At 36.8% G+C, this 16,897-nt stretch overlaps 1 protein-coding gene across 18 annotated transcripts in view; it reads left to right on the top strand.

The window, feature by feature from the left end:
• unc80 (unc80, NALCN channel complex subunit) overlaps positions 1-16,897 on the top strand; it is a 283,207-nt gene that overhangs the window by 169,227 nt on the left and 97,083 nt on the right. For 16 of the 18 annotated variants that reach the window (XM_071677907.1, XM_071677920.1, XM_071677910.1 and 13 more), the window contains 10 exons: positions 137-314; positions 2,350-2,502; positions 3,200-3,403; positions 3,697-3,813; positions 5,347-5,475; positions 5,678-5,698; positions 12,183-12,306; positions 12,553-12,768; positions 14,537-14,721; positions 15,603-15,771. In XM_071677907.1, coding sequence (XP_071534008.1) covers positions 137-314; positions 2,350-2,502; positions 3,200-3,403; positions 3,697-3,813; positions 5,347-5,475; positions 5,678-5,698; positions 12,183-12,306; positions 12,553-12,768; positions 14,537-14,721; positions 15,603-15,771 — 1,496 coding nt within the window. Of the gene's footprint in view, positions 1-136; positions 315-2,349; positions 2,503-3,199; positions 3,404-3,696; positions 3,814-5,346; positions 5,476-5,677; positions 5,699-5,774; positions 5,928-12,182; positions 12,307-12,552; positions 12,769-14,536; positions 14,722-15,602; positions 15,772-16,897 lie in introns of those variants that run through there. The other 2 variants (XM_071677906.1, XR_011714624.1) reach the window with 2 other exon arrangements.

Here is a 16,897-nt window from a genome sequence, read left to right as displayed (position 1 = left end):
AATATTTGTTGCTGTAAACAATCATCCTATGTTTCCTAGATATTTGACACATTAACTTGCATTAGTTTTGTAATGAAATTGTTGGTTTTCATATTGTGTTTTATTTGTAACCAGTTTCCTTCTCCATATATTGCAGGAACTACACAGGTCCACAGAAATCTGCTGGTGAAGGAAAGGGATCGAGTAGAGTTACATACTCCAAGGCTTCTAAAGCCTACAATCCTGCAATAGAAGTAGATGATGACTCTCACTCTAAGTACATGAGTGATTCCAAGAGGTACCAAGCCTATGAGAGGGATATTGAGGATTCTGAGGTAATATGAAAGCATTTATATTTTTCTCATACTTTATTCACTTTCTTGCCTTCATGAAATAACATCAGAAACTGACAAACATTATCCTTAGTTGTGCACACCCAGTTATTAGTTGTCATGCACATTGCATTGGAACTATAGTCCTGTGTTACCACACTCTGCTTGCTTGTGGTTACAATGTGAGTGAAAAGTTGCCACAGGAAGGCTGTAACATCATCCGTTGATGAAATGGACTACAGTCTTTTCTAGGAAATTTTTGCTCTGAAGAGGACCACCATTTCCCTGCTTCTGCTTATAGTGCAGCCTGGAAGGGTCCTGGGTTTATGTATAATAGAACAATAAACAGCTAAGCTTCACAGATTATCTCATGGTTTACCTCAGCTGTTTAAAATGCCTTGTTTCATCCTTTGCATACCACATTTTCCCTACATATTTCATTACTTTATTTCTTTCTGTTCAGTCTATAGTCTGTCCCTCACTCTTCTGAAAGTTCAAACTCCAATTCCGTAAAGCCTCCTTTACCTAAGTCTGTCTGTCTCAGTTTTCCTTCCCCTACAATGACACCACAGCCCCCTATCCATAGCTAGGGCCCGCAGACCTTTCCATGGTTTAACGCACATGCTTCACATGCCCTGGTTCAGTCCATTGGCAATACACCAACCCCTGTATACGAAATTGTTCCAGTTCACTCTATCCTATGCATGCCTTTCACCCTCCTACATGTTAGGCTCTAAAAGGCCAAAAATTTTTTCACTCCATCCTTCCATCTTTGATTTGGTCTCCCCATTCTCCCTGTTCCCTCCACTTCTGATAAATATATCCTCTTTTTCAAGCTTTCCTCACTTATTCTCTGTTATGTTCAAACCATTTCAGCACACCCTATGGATAGGGAGCTATGATTTTGGTGCATTACACATTACAGCTAGAGAATGGATATGAACAGATGTGGCCATTCTTCTGTCTGTTCTTGGTGCTAAAAAAATCCTCCCTACACTTCCCACTCATAGATCCATATCATAGTCACTTATTTGTATGATTTAGCATTTGCGATTTCATTACATATGTTAATATGTTACTTTGATACTTTGAAAGTACTCATTATTTCTTATCTAAGAAGTTTCTAGCATGATTTCATGTTATGGCCCATGGTTGTTCTTAGGAGGACTTGTTCACTGTCAAGATTGTTAAACTGATTTCTACCTTGAAAATTTTTATCATATTATCTTGTGCTTTTTTCCATGATGGGTAAATTTTTGGCATCAAACCTTTCCCTGTGACATAGCACTCACATTTCAAGTACCATTTTGGTTAACCTCTTCTAAACCAACTGTATTATTTTTTTTGTTCTTTTTTAAGTGTGATGAGCAAACTTGAGAAGTTCCTTCTAATTTGAGTCTCTTACACATTTTGAATAGCTTGCGGAACAATTCCATATGCATAATTTAAGTTCAGTTTTGATGTTTGGCAGCAGAGATTTGTCTCCTTTACGTATCTCATGAGGCAGTGTTTTAGCAGAAGGTAAGGTGTGATATTCACCTACAAGTCCCCCTTGCAAACAGATTTCTGTGGCTTATTTCAAAATATTTATAACAAAGTCTTTTTTCACTGTCCCATCCCTATTACTTTGCATTTTATGAATTTGAATTTCATTAACCATGCATATGACTAACTTGGGGTTTTTAAGTCCCCATGTAAGTTGATGAAATCCTCATTATTCCTGACTTGTATCACAACCTTTATTTTATCTAGAAATATATCGTAGCAAAGTGGCCTCATGCACAATAGGGAAAGTGGCATTATTATATGTTTATTCACACCTTATGTCTTATTTAAGAACTAGAATAGATATGGAAAATATTACTCGGATGTATTAGAATCTCTTGATTGAAACATTTGAGAAAGAATAATTTCCATTCTTGATATCATCCAGTTCTTCTGATTTGAAAATCTTGTGGAACAGAAACACTCAGCAGTTATTGATATTGAAATGATCATAATACAGTTAATCAAAGTTTTAATTATTTTCCATAAACAGGCTCTACGTCATGACTTCCGTCAACCCCGTGATACCTTGTTGCATGTGGTGGCTGAGTTCCTGACCACCTGTTCCCAGAGGTTAGCAGAGATTAACAAGAAAGCTGGACAGGAAAGCAAGCATTCTGATTTATTAGACACCAAATGCCACTTAGTAAGTGAAACTCACAATTTTACTTAATTTCTAATTTCATATTTTATTGAGCTAGATTAGTTTTTCAAAAGTGAATCAGGGTAACAAGTCTGCAAAAAGGGATTAAACACTAAACTTTGGACTCGAGTGCTGCATAGTTGCTGGGGTGGGTCTTCGGACTTGAGTTTTGCAAACTTAATTTCCACAAGGATATTTAAATGCACTGATCCAGTACATGTTACTAGCAGTTAAGTTCATGATTTTTTTCCCTCACTCACCTCTTCCAAAGTCAGTGGAGTAGCACCAGGAAAAGGAGGTGACTGAGCCTTTGAGAAAATATTTTAGCTTAGGTGTTCCATTTCTTTCCCCTTCCAGAAACATAATTCAGGAGGGTCTTTTATGTATAGCTTGTATTATTGATGGTGCAATTTCAATGGCCATTTATTAAATGGCTTCTGGGTTGTCTTTCTGATGGTCTTAAGGCTTGTGTCTCTGTGATTGATAGATTGTCTATGTTAGAGAACAAATTTGCTCATACTTCACAGTTCTTTTCTCTTTGGCAAGCCAACCCATTATGAATAAAGAAAATTAGTATTGATCTAGAGACTAGTATGATATTTCTGATGCAGCCATGGTATTTTGCTTTAAATGAACTGTTATTTTTCTTTTTGTGTATGTTTAAGAGCAGGATGTTTAGATATTAAAATTTTTTTGTCAGCGTTTAGCAGAGGTAGCTCACAGCCTCCTCAAGGTTGCTCCATATGACCCTGCCACAATGGGTTGTCGAGGACTTCAGCGCTACATGAACGAAATCCTCCCACATCCAGACTGGTCTCATGAGGACCTCAGACCAGCACTAGTTAACATCCTCAGAAGACTTGATAAGATGTTTAATAAGATTGCCAAGAAAAATTCCATAAGGGTATGTTGACACAAGCTTTTATGTTTACATATGGAAAATGTTTTGATGTTTTACATGTGTTGATGTGTTTTATGATTCTAAATATATTAATGACTCTTAAGTGGGGAAAGGATTGTGAAGATTGTTACAGGTACATGTTCCTTAAAATTAAAATCAGTATTAAATCTTCAAATAGACTACAAAGGCAAGTTGTTATGCTGCCATAGTAATCATACCCCTGGTAATGATCATAGTTTGGTACTGTTTAGACCAATACCAAGAGTTTTTGTAGCAGGTGAATTTTCTTTCCGTAGCGTTTAACTGATTGGGGTGCCGCAGCCAGCCTCTTGAAGGGTGTTTACACCACGTTATCCAAATACCCTTATATTGCTCATCTACCCCACCTTAAGATGGTTGTGCAGGTCTGCCAGGTGAGCTAATATTGGAGGTTACAAGTATTAATGACTAGTAATTTAGAATATCTCATGAATTTACTCATGTTTTGTACATTTATTTATTGATATGTATATATAGAAGGCAACTAAAAGGGGAGGGAGTGGGGGGCTAGAAATCCTCCCCTCCCATTCATGATTTTCCAAAAGAAGGAATGGAGAGGTGGGCCAAGTGAGGATATACCTTTTAAGGCTCACTCCTCTGTTCTTAACGCTACCTCGCCAATGCGGGATAAGTATGAAAAAAAACTATATGTATATAAACTTTGAAGTGCTGTTGATAAGATTTATACCTTACATCTAGATGCATTTATTCCTGTATGTGAATTAAAGGCTAATATTCTATTTTTTTGTGCACTGGTGCAATATCTTTTACTAAGAATAACTCTTTAGATGTTACTTACTTTGTTTATATTTGCTGGAGAAGAGATAGATTGATGTTGAGAAAACTGATGTAGGATAGGGATATTTCAGGTGAATGTGCTAAAAGAATGATTGGAGATTGAATGCAATGAATTCATTTTGTGACTTGAGTTAGTATGAATGGAGATGTTAGTTTTGCAAGACCAGTTAACCTGGTGTGTGAAGTGAAAAAATTGGAGCACTTGCATAGGTGTGAATTCCTTGTTTAGTGCTTAGCAAAGGTTCAGGAGGTAGGTAGGTAGTAAGAGGTAGGCTGGTAGGCAGCCACCGACCAGGGAGATATATTACTGATATACCCCGCATAGGTATCGGGAGGGTTTTTGATGGTTGCATAGTGAGCTGATGCTTCAGTGGTTGTCAAGTGAAACTCCTCTGACCCAGGTAGCTGTCATTTGTTTCTAACTCGCCGACATGTGGACTGGTGGCATTCTGTCCACAAACATACAGTCTCTCCTTGTCACACAGAACACTTGAAAACACTTAACTCGCACAGCTCATTCTTGGTACCTCTAGATTTCCCTGCAGTGAGTGCTATGTGCTAACCCTGCCTTTGGCATAATGGTAGGAGCAATAGATAGAAGTAGTAGGTAGGAACTTTGGACAGGAACATATGGTAAGAGTAGTAGGTAGGAACATTTGGTGGAGAATTAGGTAGAAATTGTTGGTTGGAACATTAGGTAGACTTATTTGGTAGAAGTAGTCAGTATGAACATTCAGTAGAAGCCTCTGAAAACACTGCACTAGAGTTGCCCTCTACCCGTGGCCTGTTATGGTTGAGGCACTAAAGGCTAAGAAGTGGCACTGAACTTCAACGGTTATGGACAGACTTTTGCTGTGGCCATCCCCTTGAGGGAGTTCCCAAAGTGTGCAAGTTGTATCATAGAGGCTTTATGTATTTTACACCATCAAATTGGGAATGGAGTGATGATAATGCAGTAGGTATGTAGGGATTATTTGATTTTCTCATTCAACATGGCTTTGATTGGTGCATGCTCATATTTCAAGAAGAGAAGAAAATATACCTTCATATGTTCTTTCACGTCTCTAGAGCCATTATTTGCCAATCTTTTTATTGGTTCCCCTCAACAGTCCCTGATTCTGGGAGAGCGCTTAGGTGACTTAGAGGGTCATAGTGTTGCTGCTTGGACATATTCACCACCTCCTCACTTTTGCTCTATGGTAGTAAAAATCATTGCCATGCAGATCCTAGCTCTTGGGGTAAGTTACTGCTTAATATTATTTATTATGTGATCTGTTGTTTATAGTTTTTCTGTGAAGACAGATATGATATACTGTATAGTCTTTCCTTATCACTTTCATTTATGTATTGTTCATAATATTTTGTTTTTCATTATGTATAGACAGTTGTTTGTAATTGTTCTTATATTTGGTCCTTCATAATACTTGGATTCTTTTTCAGATGTTCAGCGATGTAACTGGGGTGAGCTTAAGAATGAACTAATGAGGATTTTTATAGTTCTTATTTTTACTTATGAATATTTGCATTTTCCCCTCAGAGTTCGCTGGTAGACCCTCTGAAGCAGATCCCCTTGGGTACCCACAGCACTTGTCCTCAGCCTAAAAATGGAAAGTAGAAGATTGAATGATTAAATAACCATTAAACAGACTCTGTTATGATGATATTGGATAACTAAGCCTGGAATATATCAGTAAGCATTCAGTAATTTGATAATTTCTGGACATTTTAGGTGAATTAGCAAACTGGCTGGAGAAGCTGAATCAAGAACCACGTGTATTAACAGATCTATAAACACAAAGAATTATGAACTTGGCACTTTGTAAAGTTATTGTTTTAATCATGTGAAAATACAGTAGACTTTTAGAAAACTTCTTCATAAATTTGATACTGAATTGAACAGTGTGGACTTTTTCTGCAGTACTTGCCTATGAAATTTATCTTCTGCTTTCCATTTTATGAGACAGCCCTCATAGCAAAAGCAATACCCTACAGCAAAGTAAAATATTTCCTATATTGACATTGTAGATGTAGAAAGTAGCTTTGCAGATTATACTTGTAAAAATTCTCCTTATAATCAAACATTTTAAACATGCCATTTCTTTATACCTTTACTAGTAAGATTACATTTGTAACCTCATGGTCTTTTTCTCCTCCTTTGCTTTGTAGTGACAAGAAACATGAAAGTAACATAAAAAGTTCATAAGAAGAGTTTTTATTTTAGAGACAGTACTAAACTAAGAATTGTACATGATTATTCTCATCATACATATCTACAGTATTTAATATGCTGGGTTTATATAGGTATTGGGTGCAGCTCAAGCATATTTATCTTCCTTCATTAGTCAGTCAGATGAAAAAATGCCAGTCATAATTTTGTTTACTTTTAGGTAAATTGATATAATATCACAAATATTTATGAAATTAAGCTTTGTACCTTACATTTTTCCACATTACAAGCCCCTATCTTTTTCGCTAATATTTCATTCAAATGCATCTTCCTCCTGGCAGTACAACCATATTTATAAAGGCTGTATTGACAAGTTTACCTTTTGATCCCTGTTTAGTGAAACCTCTGAATATTGTATTTAATGAGTTTGCTACTATATCATTACAATTCTTTAAGTCAATGTAAAATGTGAAATTAAACTGAAAAATGCAGACATAATCTAAAGAAGTTCCTCATTAATGTTGTATAGACTGATTATTTGATAGTAAGATTATTGACTCCCAGTAGCTCTGCAGCCTGATACTTAAGAATCATGAAACCTGCAGAATAGTAAAGAGAAAATTCTTTTAGACTGTGTTATGTTCATCATGTACCTCACCTGCCCTTAGGTGCACTACCCATAAGCTTTGACTGTGGTGCCTTTCCCCTCAGTTCTTTTCAGGTTTTTCATGTCCTCTCCCTTTCTTTCTTTTGTATCCAAGGCCTAAGACTCACTTCCATACAACACTGTGAGGACTGCTGTAACTCCAGACATGTTCATCTTTGCCCTGACAGTAGATACTGACCTCCTATTCCACATCTTAATGCATCCAGAACTTACAGCCCATGATTCACTTCAGTCTCTGTGGTTATGTGCACTTCCAGGTGCTTAAAACACCACTTTACCAGCTCTCCTCATTTAAATGTATACCCAAACCATCCTGTCTCACCATTCTGTCTCACCATCCTGTTGCACTTGATTACCTTACCTTTGTTCACATTTATATCTCTTCTTTTTTCACACACTGAAAATGTCATGAGTTCTGAAATGTCTGGAATCTACCACCAGAATTGTGTCGTTTGCAAACAGCAGCAGATTCACTCCCATGCCCCCTCCTCCCTCAGCATACTAGCCCCTAGCTCTAAGACCCTATCACTGACCTCCCTCACAACCATTGTCATAAACAGATTACTCAACCAAAATGACATTATTCTTTATGCAGATTCACCACTGGGAACCTTTTAACCCCTACTCTTCTTACTTGCACGCATGCCTTATTTTCTTATAACAACTCCTCCCTGCATTTATAACTTTCCATTGACCCCGACAATCGACTAATCATAACACCTTTCTCAAGGCCTCTCTGCCAACCCTGTCATGTGCTCTCTCCAAATCCTTAAATGCCACATATCTTTAATGCCTTTCTCCAGTTCTGACAAATTTTTCAAACCATACATGTCTTCCATAAACCCTCTACCTCTCCTGAAGCCATATTACTGTCTTCCTGGTAAATGCACTGTGGATGCCACCATCCAGTCTGTTAACACTCTCCCATACCCCTTTTCAGGCATTCTGAACAAGTTTATTCCTCTGTAATTTGAGCTTTTAATTTTGTCCCCCTTGCCTCTGTATAACTGATCAGTACAATGTCAGTCCTTAGGCACTTCGCCTTGGGTGACACAAACATGAAAGAGCTTGAATATTCAATTAACAACATTGTCACCCTCATTATTGTACATCACTTTGGACAAGGCTGTCTGCCTCCTCACCTTTCCCCTTACCATTTCCCAAGACTTTCTCATTTAGTATGCCGTATCTGAAAGTCACTATTTCCACTGCCCTGTCATCTGACAAATTGACAATTGCTTCAGAGTGCTCATTCCATCTCCTTTTTGCCCCCTCTTTGCCTGTTGCCATTTCTTTACCCATTCTTATCACTTTCCCTCATTTGCCCTCTTGTTTGCTTCACTGTTCACCTCCTTCCAAAGCATTTCCTTTTTTCCTTAGAAGTTTATTTGGGCTCTCACTTTTCATTTTACATTGGCTCTCATTTTCAGCTCTTGTGCCATTCTTGTAACTTCCTGTTGCTTTCTCTTATACTCCTTCCAATCACTTGCACTCTTTTTCTCAGTGGATATCACCCATACACTTCCTTTTCTCTTTTACAAGCACCTTAATTTCCCCCAATTTACTTCATGTAATTTAAAGCAGTTTTCCCAAATTTGTATTCATAACTAGAGTGGCATGATTATTTATCTTTTACTGAATGAATATAATCATATGGGAGTGAAATAGTAGAATTCAGTGAACATTTAAGAATCTGTTTTGGGTAACCTACTTAGGAATAGGTGGTGATGTAACATAACATGAAGAGCACATTATGCTCGTTCCACAGTCTATAAGGTACTCAGCAAATTTTCAGTATTTCCATCAGAGGACAGAAATGCAGAGCTGCCAGGGAAAAATTTTCCTTTACGATTAATAACTAAATGTGTTTCCACATTATTAAGTACCATCATTGAATTTAATATGAAGAGGGGAAACTCTGTAGAATTAATTGAAGATTTTGCTGTTTGAATGAACTTTCAGCTGTAATTTATTGCAGCTTTCTTTGGGCTGTACCTTTAACACAGATTGAAAAAACTATGCACATAACATGCATTCTTGCACATATGAATAACATCAAAGCACTTTGAAATTTACCTCATTTTAGGTCCTATTGAATATTTTAAGAAATTATTGCCAAGCATGATTTCTCCCTTGATAACCACATAGTTTGTAATGCATGTTGAATGTACATAAAAATAAACATGTTTATAAAACTATTTCAATGTATCCAGTTTTGGTGAATTAGGTTCAGTGCAGTTGTTGAAGGCATTTGACCATTTTAGACATAAGCAGAAAAAAGTTAACTAAACGTGCAGTGCATAAGTTGGTTGAATTTGTAAGAGTAGTCATGATACTTCATCAAGTAAACTGTCCCAAGAAGAAATCTACGTTCTTCTATATTAGAGGGAAAAGACATTGTGTATACTGATTTTGCCACCGATGAATCCTGTCATTATCACTTCAAAATTACAGGATGATGATTTATGATTTAATGCCCTAATGTGACAGTTTCCTTGGAAACATACTAGCTTCCTTTTAGTTGGTACTTTTAGGTGTAGAAATTATTTAGAATTAAGGAATATTCTGGAACAAACATCATCCTTGGTGTAAGATTTTAGTTTGGGATTCAGCTATTAGGAAGCATTTTTTGCCAAATTACCATATTTGTTGTTTTCCATATCCAAGTTACTGTGCATAAAACAGAGTCTAGTTGTGATGTATTAACCCCTCTGATTTGCATTTGCTCAATGATGTGGAGATATAGGAGATTTTCATGTATACATTCTAAGACTTGTCTCATAAAATTCTGAATTCTGCCAATCCAATCGTAATTTAAATTTCTCATTAACAGAACTTCATGATCTCAGAATAGTGCATGTCTTGCTGCTTCTTTCACCATCCTGATTGTTTCATCGTTGTTTTCATTCTATAACTGATCTGAATCATTGCAATTTTTAGATTATATATTATTAGCATCTCTATGTATGCCTTTCCTACAACAGTTCTCCCCATCATGTATTGCTTAAAAGGGCCATCAATTAATATTCCCAGAACTTCATGTTATCTCCTATTAAGAGGTCCACTGTCCCACCCCATTTGCCTTTACTTCCCTTACTAGTTTTTTTGTTTACCCCTTTATACTTATCAGGCCAGGCTTTGCCTCTTTAGTTGTGCTCTTCCTGATTTGATCCTTGAACTCTAGCTCTTAACCATTTATTACCAGTCCATCTGCTTGCTTTTTGTTTTTTCATACTTGATTGCCTCTTCCTGCATTAATGAGGCAGCATCAGGAACAGAGGAGGAAAGGCCACATGCACTCACATCCATTCTCTAGTTGTCCTATGTAATGCACTGAAACTACAGCTCCCTGCAACCAGGCCCCACACACCTTTCCACACACTCTGGGCACTTCACATGCCCTGGTTCAGTCCATTGACAGTATGTTGACCCCTGTTTACCACATCGTTCCTTTTCTTTCTATCCTGTGCATGCCTTACATGCACCTCCATGTTCAGGCCCCAGTCACTCAAAATCTTTTTTATTCCGTCCTTCCATCTCCAGTTTGGTCTCCCCATTCTCTTTATTTCCTCCACTTGACACGTATATCCTCTTTATCCCGTTGTCAAACATCTGCATGTGTATACATCTCCATGTGTATACATCACTCACTATAATGTTCAGTGTGGAGGAGACACCACCAAATCAACCTTTGCCACTCCTTCAGTACCCTTAAATGCACTTCACCACAGTAAATGCATGACCCTATGGGTCGGGCCACAGGCCATCTTCCGTACACTCTCACTACCATTGGCCCGTGACCTGACCCTTACTGATCATATCAGATGCAATGCAAATTCACTATGTACCCAACCCCACTGGCCTTTGACCCAATCCATGTGGGTCAGGTCAAATACAACTTTACTGAATCACGTTATAGTGCTGATTGTTGGAAATGAATAGAATAAAATGAAAATGAAAGTAAGAGAAACTGAGCATAGACAGTACATTCGTCCTCCTTTGGAGGGTGTCATGACGAAGTTGTAGAAAGAATAACACTTAATTGATTGTGCCCTACAAAGTGTGAACAAGAAATGAAAAGAGCAGTGAAGAGAAAGCTAAGACCTAGGAGTAATTACAAATGTAAACCTAGAATTTGGACATCATCCTGAAAGAACAATAATGGAAAGGCAACTAATGAATGTAATAATAAGAAGTCTCACCTCAAGATACAGAAAGGTAACAAAGAAAGTGTTTATTGTATATATATAAGAAGCAAAATTAAATGCTGCTGTCTTGTGTGGTTACCCATGAGACAAGCTGAAATTTTTAAATCGGAGGGTATCCAGAAGCTCATTACAAACAAACTTGAGATATTAGATTGTATGAGATGTTGTGAAAGGTTGGAAGAACTATACAAGTGATAAGTTTAGAAAGAAGAAACAAATACAAGTTGATATGGAAATGAATAGAGGGATTTACAGAAAATGTATTAGTACTATGACTAAAAATTACATAAAGGGGAAAGCACTTAAAAATGAATCATAATAAATGTGGTGGAATATATCAAAAGGCACCATTTAGAAACACACGAGAGCTCATTAAAAGAGATGAAGGCTGATGTTCTGCTAAACAAAATTGAATTAGCTGAAGTACAGAAACCTTTAAGAGATAACATAATTCATTAAAAACAATTCCAGGTTAACTCGTAAGTGACAGTTGTGTAATGCATGTGGAAGTGGTAATAAATGCCACTATTTAACAACGGGTGTAGAAAGACACTTTTCATGGCAAAATCCTGTAGGTACTTGTAGGTAGGTAAGGTAGGTAAGAAGTTGTATCTCTCTCTTGCACCCATTCCTTTCTCTTTGAACAACAGTCTTGTGGGTCAGTTTCATGAAAGTTTCAGGAAAAAATTACTTCTCTTTGTTAACTTTCATCCATTGTTGTGCCTGCTGAAGAGCATACTGTGTTTTCATTTTTCTTATATATTGCCTAGTTCTTTATACCATGGTTTTACAATTGCTTCTCCATTATGTACTTAGCCTGTAACTGTATATTATTCTCTGCTATAAGAAATTGTTTTTAGATAATCAGATCCTGAAAGGTATCTACATGTAATGCTGCTGCAGGTAACGTACTCATTGGAGCAGATCTGTGGTGGCTCCTCACTTTTCCCGACTCCTGATAAGACAGAGAACATGATTATGAACCTTCTGCTACCACTTTGTCTTCGTGTTGGTTGTGGACGTAAAGGTTTGTCATCACTTAATATGTCTGTTAGCAACTTATTTTGAGAGTGTATATCTGAATGTGAAAAGTAATGCTCAGAGAACCTGAGTCCTGTATATATTTGTTTAGCACAGAAAGTAGAAATATTACATACATTGAATGCAACAGTAGTTTGACCATGAAAATAACTTGATGCAAATGTTCTAAATAAAAGTTTCATATTTTATTTACCAAGATTGTAATAACATGACCTGTAATTATCATCAACAGATGCTCCAAGGATGCGTCAAGCAGATATCAGTTTTGCATTAACAGTTGTTCTGCATGCTATGAACCCACCTTTAGCAAAGATTGCACCTTTACATGGTCCCCAGGCCAAGACAGCTGCAGGCTCTGACCCACGCTCCCAGTCCTGGTCACACCAGCAACTTGATCCTCGTGCATATCCTAAGGTCAAGCCAACCATCCTTCGCATAGCTTTTCTCGGTGAGTAAGATGTATTAAGTAATTTGGGTTTCTTTATAAATCAACTTTTTCGTTTGTAAATTCCTATTTGTAGGGAGAGGTTCCTCACTTATAGGGACATTTCAGAGTTTATCTTACTACTTTACAACTCTCACATTTTTGTATTCAGTCTGCATTGTCTTATTACTAGCAGTCATACTTTTTTATCTTTTGTTCTTGTTTGTTGCTTAATTTTTTGCTATGCCATTTTATTGATTTTAACTTGCTAATTTCCGAGTGCTCATTTTCGGCATATCATTCAGGAGCTCGAAAGTTGTAGTTAATTGTCCCTTGTAAGTTGTGTTTAATTGTCCCACTTTCTTGTTTCAATTTAGGCATGTTCATAGCTGCTACATTCATCTATAGCATGCCTTTCTCATTTCAGATACCATATTTGTTGCCCTATGTTTGACTTTTTTAGTTCTACATGTTTAAGTGAGTAAGTGATGTGACCAGACATGAGATGCATTAACTTAGATATGCAGGTGTGATATAACCTTAATATTTCTCTCATTTGCATAATGTAATTCCTGCATCTGATTTTGCTACTTTGTCACCCTTTTCTCCTTAGGTGTATTTGTTCATATTTTAGACCGAATATCACTGCTGATATGCATCATCTTATTTCAAGGTTTACATAGTGATGAAAGTATTTGGATAAACCAAGTTGTTGGTTCTGTTTTCCTTCTCCCTCTGCTTAAATGCATTCCTTGTCAGTACTCTCGACATGATTTAAATCTTTTTACTTTGTACTCTTAGCATGATAATCTTCTTTGACTGTACCTACAGTCTTACCATCAGTTTTGGCCCATATACAATTAGGTTTTACATCCATCAGAGTTTAGACAAGTACTCCTTCATACAAGTTGGCACACTCTGCATTAAAGTTTTCCATTGCAGCTTTCAGGGAACACCCAGTTTTTTCCCTTGCCTGACTTTCAACTTCAGTTTTCCCTATCCCATTCTCATTTACTGTACTCCCAAATATTTAAACAAATCCACAGCTCATGTGTTCTTTACCAGTCAAACTGATCTCACACTCTGATTTCCCATCCTTTCAAAAACTATTATCTTACATTTACTTACATTCACTTTAGCTTCCCCTTGGTATGTACATCATCCAGCTCACCATTCTTTTTGGCTCTTCTCAAATAACTGACAGCACAACAACACAACATAATTGTATCATATGGTATCAGTTTATTCCACACCTTCCATAAGTGTTTTTCCCTTTCCTAAAACAGTGGCATATTGTAGCTATCTGTTTTTGACCTCACTGTGTGATAAGCTGTATGAAATTAATTATATGTACAGTATAGGATGGGAGTTCTACAGTGGTAGGGCTTTATCTCATGAACTTTCTCCATCACCATTAACTTTTTAAACATCTGTTTGCTGTCACTGTTCACAGTTTTATCTCCTATTTTATTTCCTTCATTCATGACCATTATACTGTTTGAGTACTTCTTTACATCTTTTATAATAAGCTTTTTGCTTGCTTTCATGTTCTTGCCTCGGGTTACTCTACTTTTGTGTCTTTCAAAGAACTTTTTATTGTTTACACCATCATACTGGTTTAAGAATGTGAAAGTTATGGACAAGTCGTCCCTTACTCTTCTGTCTTCCAAGGTGGACAAATTTATTACCATTGGCCTCTCATTATACATCATCTCTCTTGTATGTTGGTGAACTAATGTTTGTGTATATTTGTTATAAAAGATACCATTTAAATATGACCTCTTTCCTTTAGGATTAAAGGTGATGATGGTTTGTTTCGAGAAGCAGTTATCCCAAGATTGGCATCGGATTTTGCATTGCCTGCGAGATATGGACACTCGAGGAGAGGGAGGATTGGCACTCTGGGATTTCCTAGACTTTGTTGTGTCCTTCCGCACACCTCTCTTCATCCAGATGCGTCCTTTCATCCTCACAAAGGTACTTTGTAGTGATTATGTCCTCTAGTTTTAATATTAGTTAGTTTTGATATCCAGCCGCATAGCATTCTTCAGATATTGTTTTATTGTGTCCTTTACTTTCTTATGGATACCATAGTTCATTTTTTGTCTGATTGTAAGGTTGGGCTGTGGACCCCAGAGCTCTAAGTTGATTTTTACAAAAGGAGCTTTTGGCCTCAGATGTCAGCAACATGCTTGTAATTGCTTTTGATTAGAAGGAGGTTTGTTTGGGTGAATGGAATGAGACAAACATGATGATAAATTGAAGAGGATGGGAGCTGTTGCTGCTTTGAAAAACCGTAATTCAGGTGTGTTGAGTTGTATAAGTTAAAACTGAGGGGTAATGAGACTCAGATAGGTATGTAGCAGGGGGTGTAAGATCAGCTTGTTAAAAGATGAATATGACTAATTGGAGGAAAGTGTAGAAATGTGTGTGTAAAATGATTGGTTTGAAAAAATATTTGATTGTAAACCACCCCATCTTCCATTCATATTCATTACAAGAGATGGACTAAACTACTTAAATGATCCAGGGGACATTTAATTTTCCCCAAATACTATTTGTAGGTTTTTCACATCATTTCACATTGATGTTAACCATGGTTGTGCTTCTCTTTTTTAGAAGTGAAATAATCAGTTCCAACTTTATTTCAACAATATTTGCGAAAGCACACAAACTGACTTCTAATTTTAATGGTGAATCTTTTTTGAATCTTGAATAATTCTAAAACATTTCATACTGGCTCATATTTGTAAATGAAGAAGTTTTTCCTCTTTTCTTTATGAAATTCTGTAATTCATACCTTTCCTCTCACATCTGCAAACCTTTTCTTTCTGTATCCCATGACATTATTCCTTCAGCTGAAGCACAACTGTTCAGATGATGGTAGTGAGCATTATAAGTTGATAATACGGGATCGTATTCATGGATGGTCGTTGCCACCTCCAAGATGTCGAGGGTCACTTCTACTTGACCTTGCTCACCAAGTTAAACAGCTAAAAGAAGAGGTCATCACTGCAAAGATATCAGGTAAAACTACAAGATTTTTTCCCCAGATAGTTATGATTACGAACAAAGTTAATAAAATCTATTAATAACTTAACAGATATATAAGAATATTAGGGAATAGGGAGAAAATAGGGATAGATTGGAAGGAAGTCCACTGAGATGTATAATGAAAATAATGAAATATGAAGGTTTGGTGTATGGTATGAAATATTGGTTGATAATGATAAAACATGAGATAATTGTAGTTGTTGTTCATGTTGTTTAAGTAAGCGTGGAGGAAAGGTTTTATACAAAAAAAAAAGTATTTACTTATTTAGAGATGAAGTGAAATAATAACAATGGACTTAAGGGAGAATAAGACAATGTTTGAGAAGAAAAGCGTGAGAACAAAAGGGAGTGATCTTCGAGTACATGCAATTAGATTTTTTCATGGTGGTAGGGCTAATGCGTTTTGCCTACCTCTTTATTTGTATATTGAAGAACGACATTCCTTTTGAACACCTCTCCTTGTCCCCTCTTTTGTCTTTCTTGTTGTATAATGTTAATTCTTCTAGCAGCTACTCCTCTGGTATAGTTATCTTTGCAGCTGGGGAAGTGGTAATATGTAAAGAAGATGCATAAACAAGGTGAAGTGAGTATTTTGAAGGAATTTTAATTGTGTTAGATGACAGATTGGTGGTTATGGTTTGTTTGGGACATGGTAGTAGTTGAAGCAAAAATCATGACAAATGAATGGCTTGGTGAAAAGAGATAGTGAAAGCCTTGCTTAAGGTGAAGTGTAACAAATCAGGAGTGGATGAGACTGCAGTGAGTTACTAATGAAGGTAGGTGTCAATTTTGGTAAGTGATTAATCAGGCTTTTCAGAGTATGTATATGACTCAAGGTAAGGTACCAGGGGACTGACAGAATGCATATATAGTTCCCTTACATAATGACGAAAATTGCAAAGTATGCCGGGTAAAATGTGTGGGAGAATGGTCGTTCATTTAAAGGGTGTTGGCATGCACAGAGAATCAGACTTTGGAGGAGCAATGTGACTTGATGAGTGGTTGAGGATGTGTGGTCCTGTTACATTGTTGACCTACTGTACCTTCAAATATACACATCTTTGCCATGACAGCCATCGACCTTTGACCTCATCTTCCA

The sequence above is a fragment of the Panulirus ornatus genome, chromosome 26, assembly GCF_036320965.1.
Source record: "Panulirus ornatus isolate Po-2019 chromosome 26, ASM3632096v1, whole genome shotgun sequence".
NCBI classification, from domain to species: Eukaryota; Metazoa; Arthropoda; class Malacostraca; order Decapoda; family Palinuridae; genus Panulirus; species Panulirus ornatus.
Note: the sequence above shows the minus strand (reverse complement) of the source record. Positions and strands in the feature narration are given on the sequence as shown.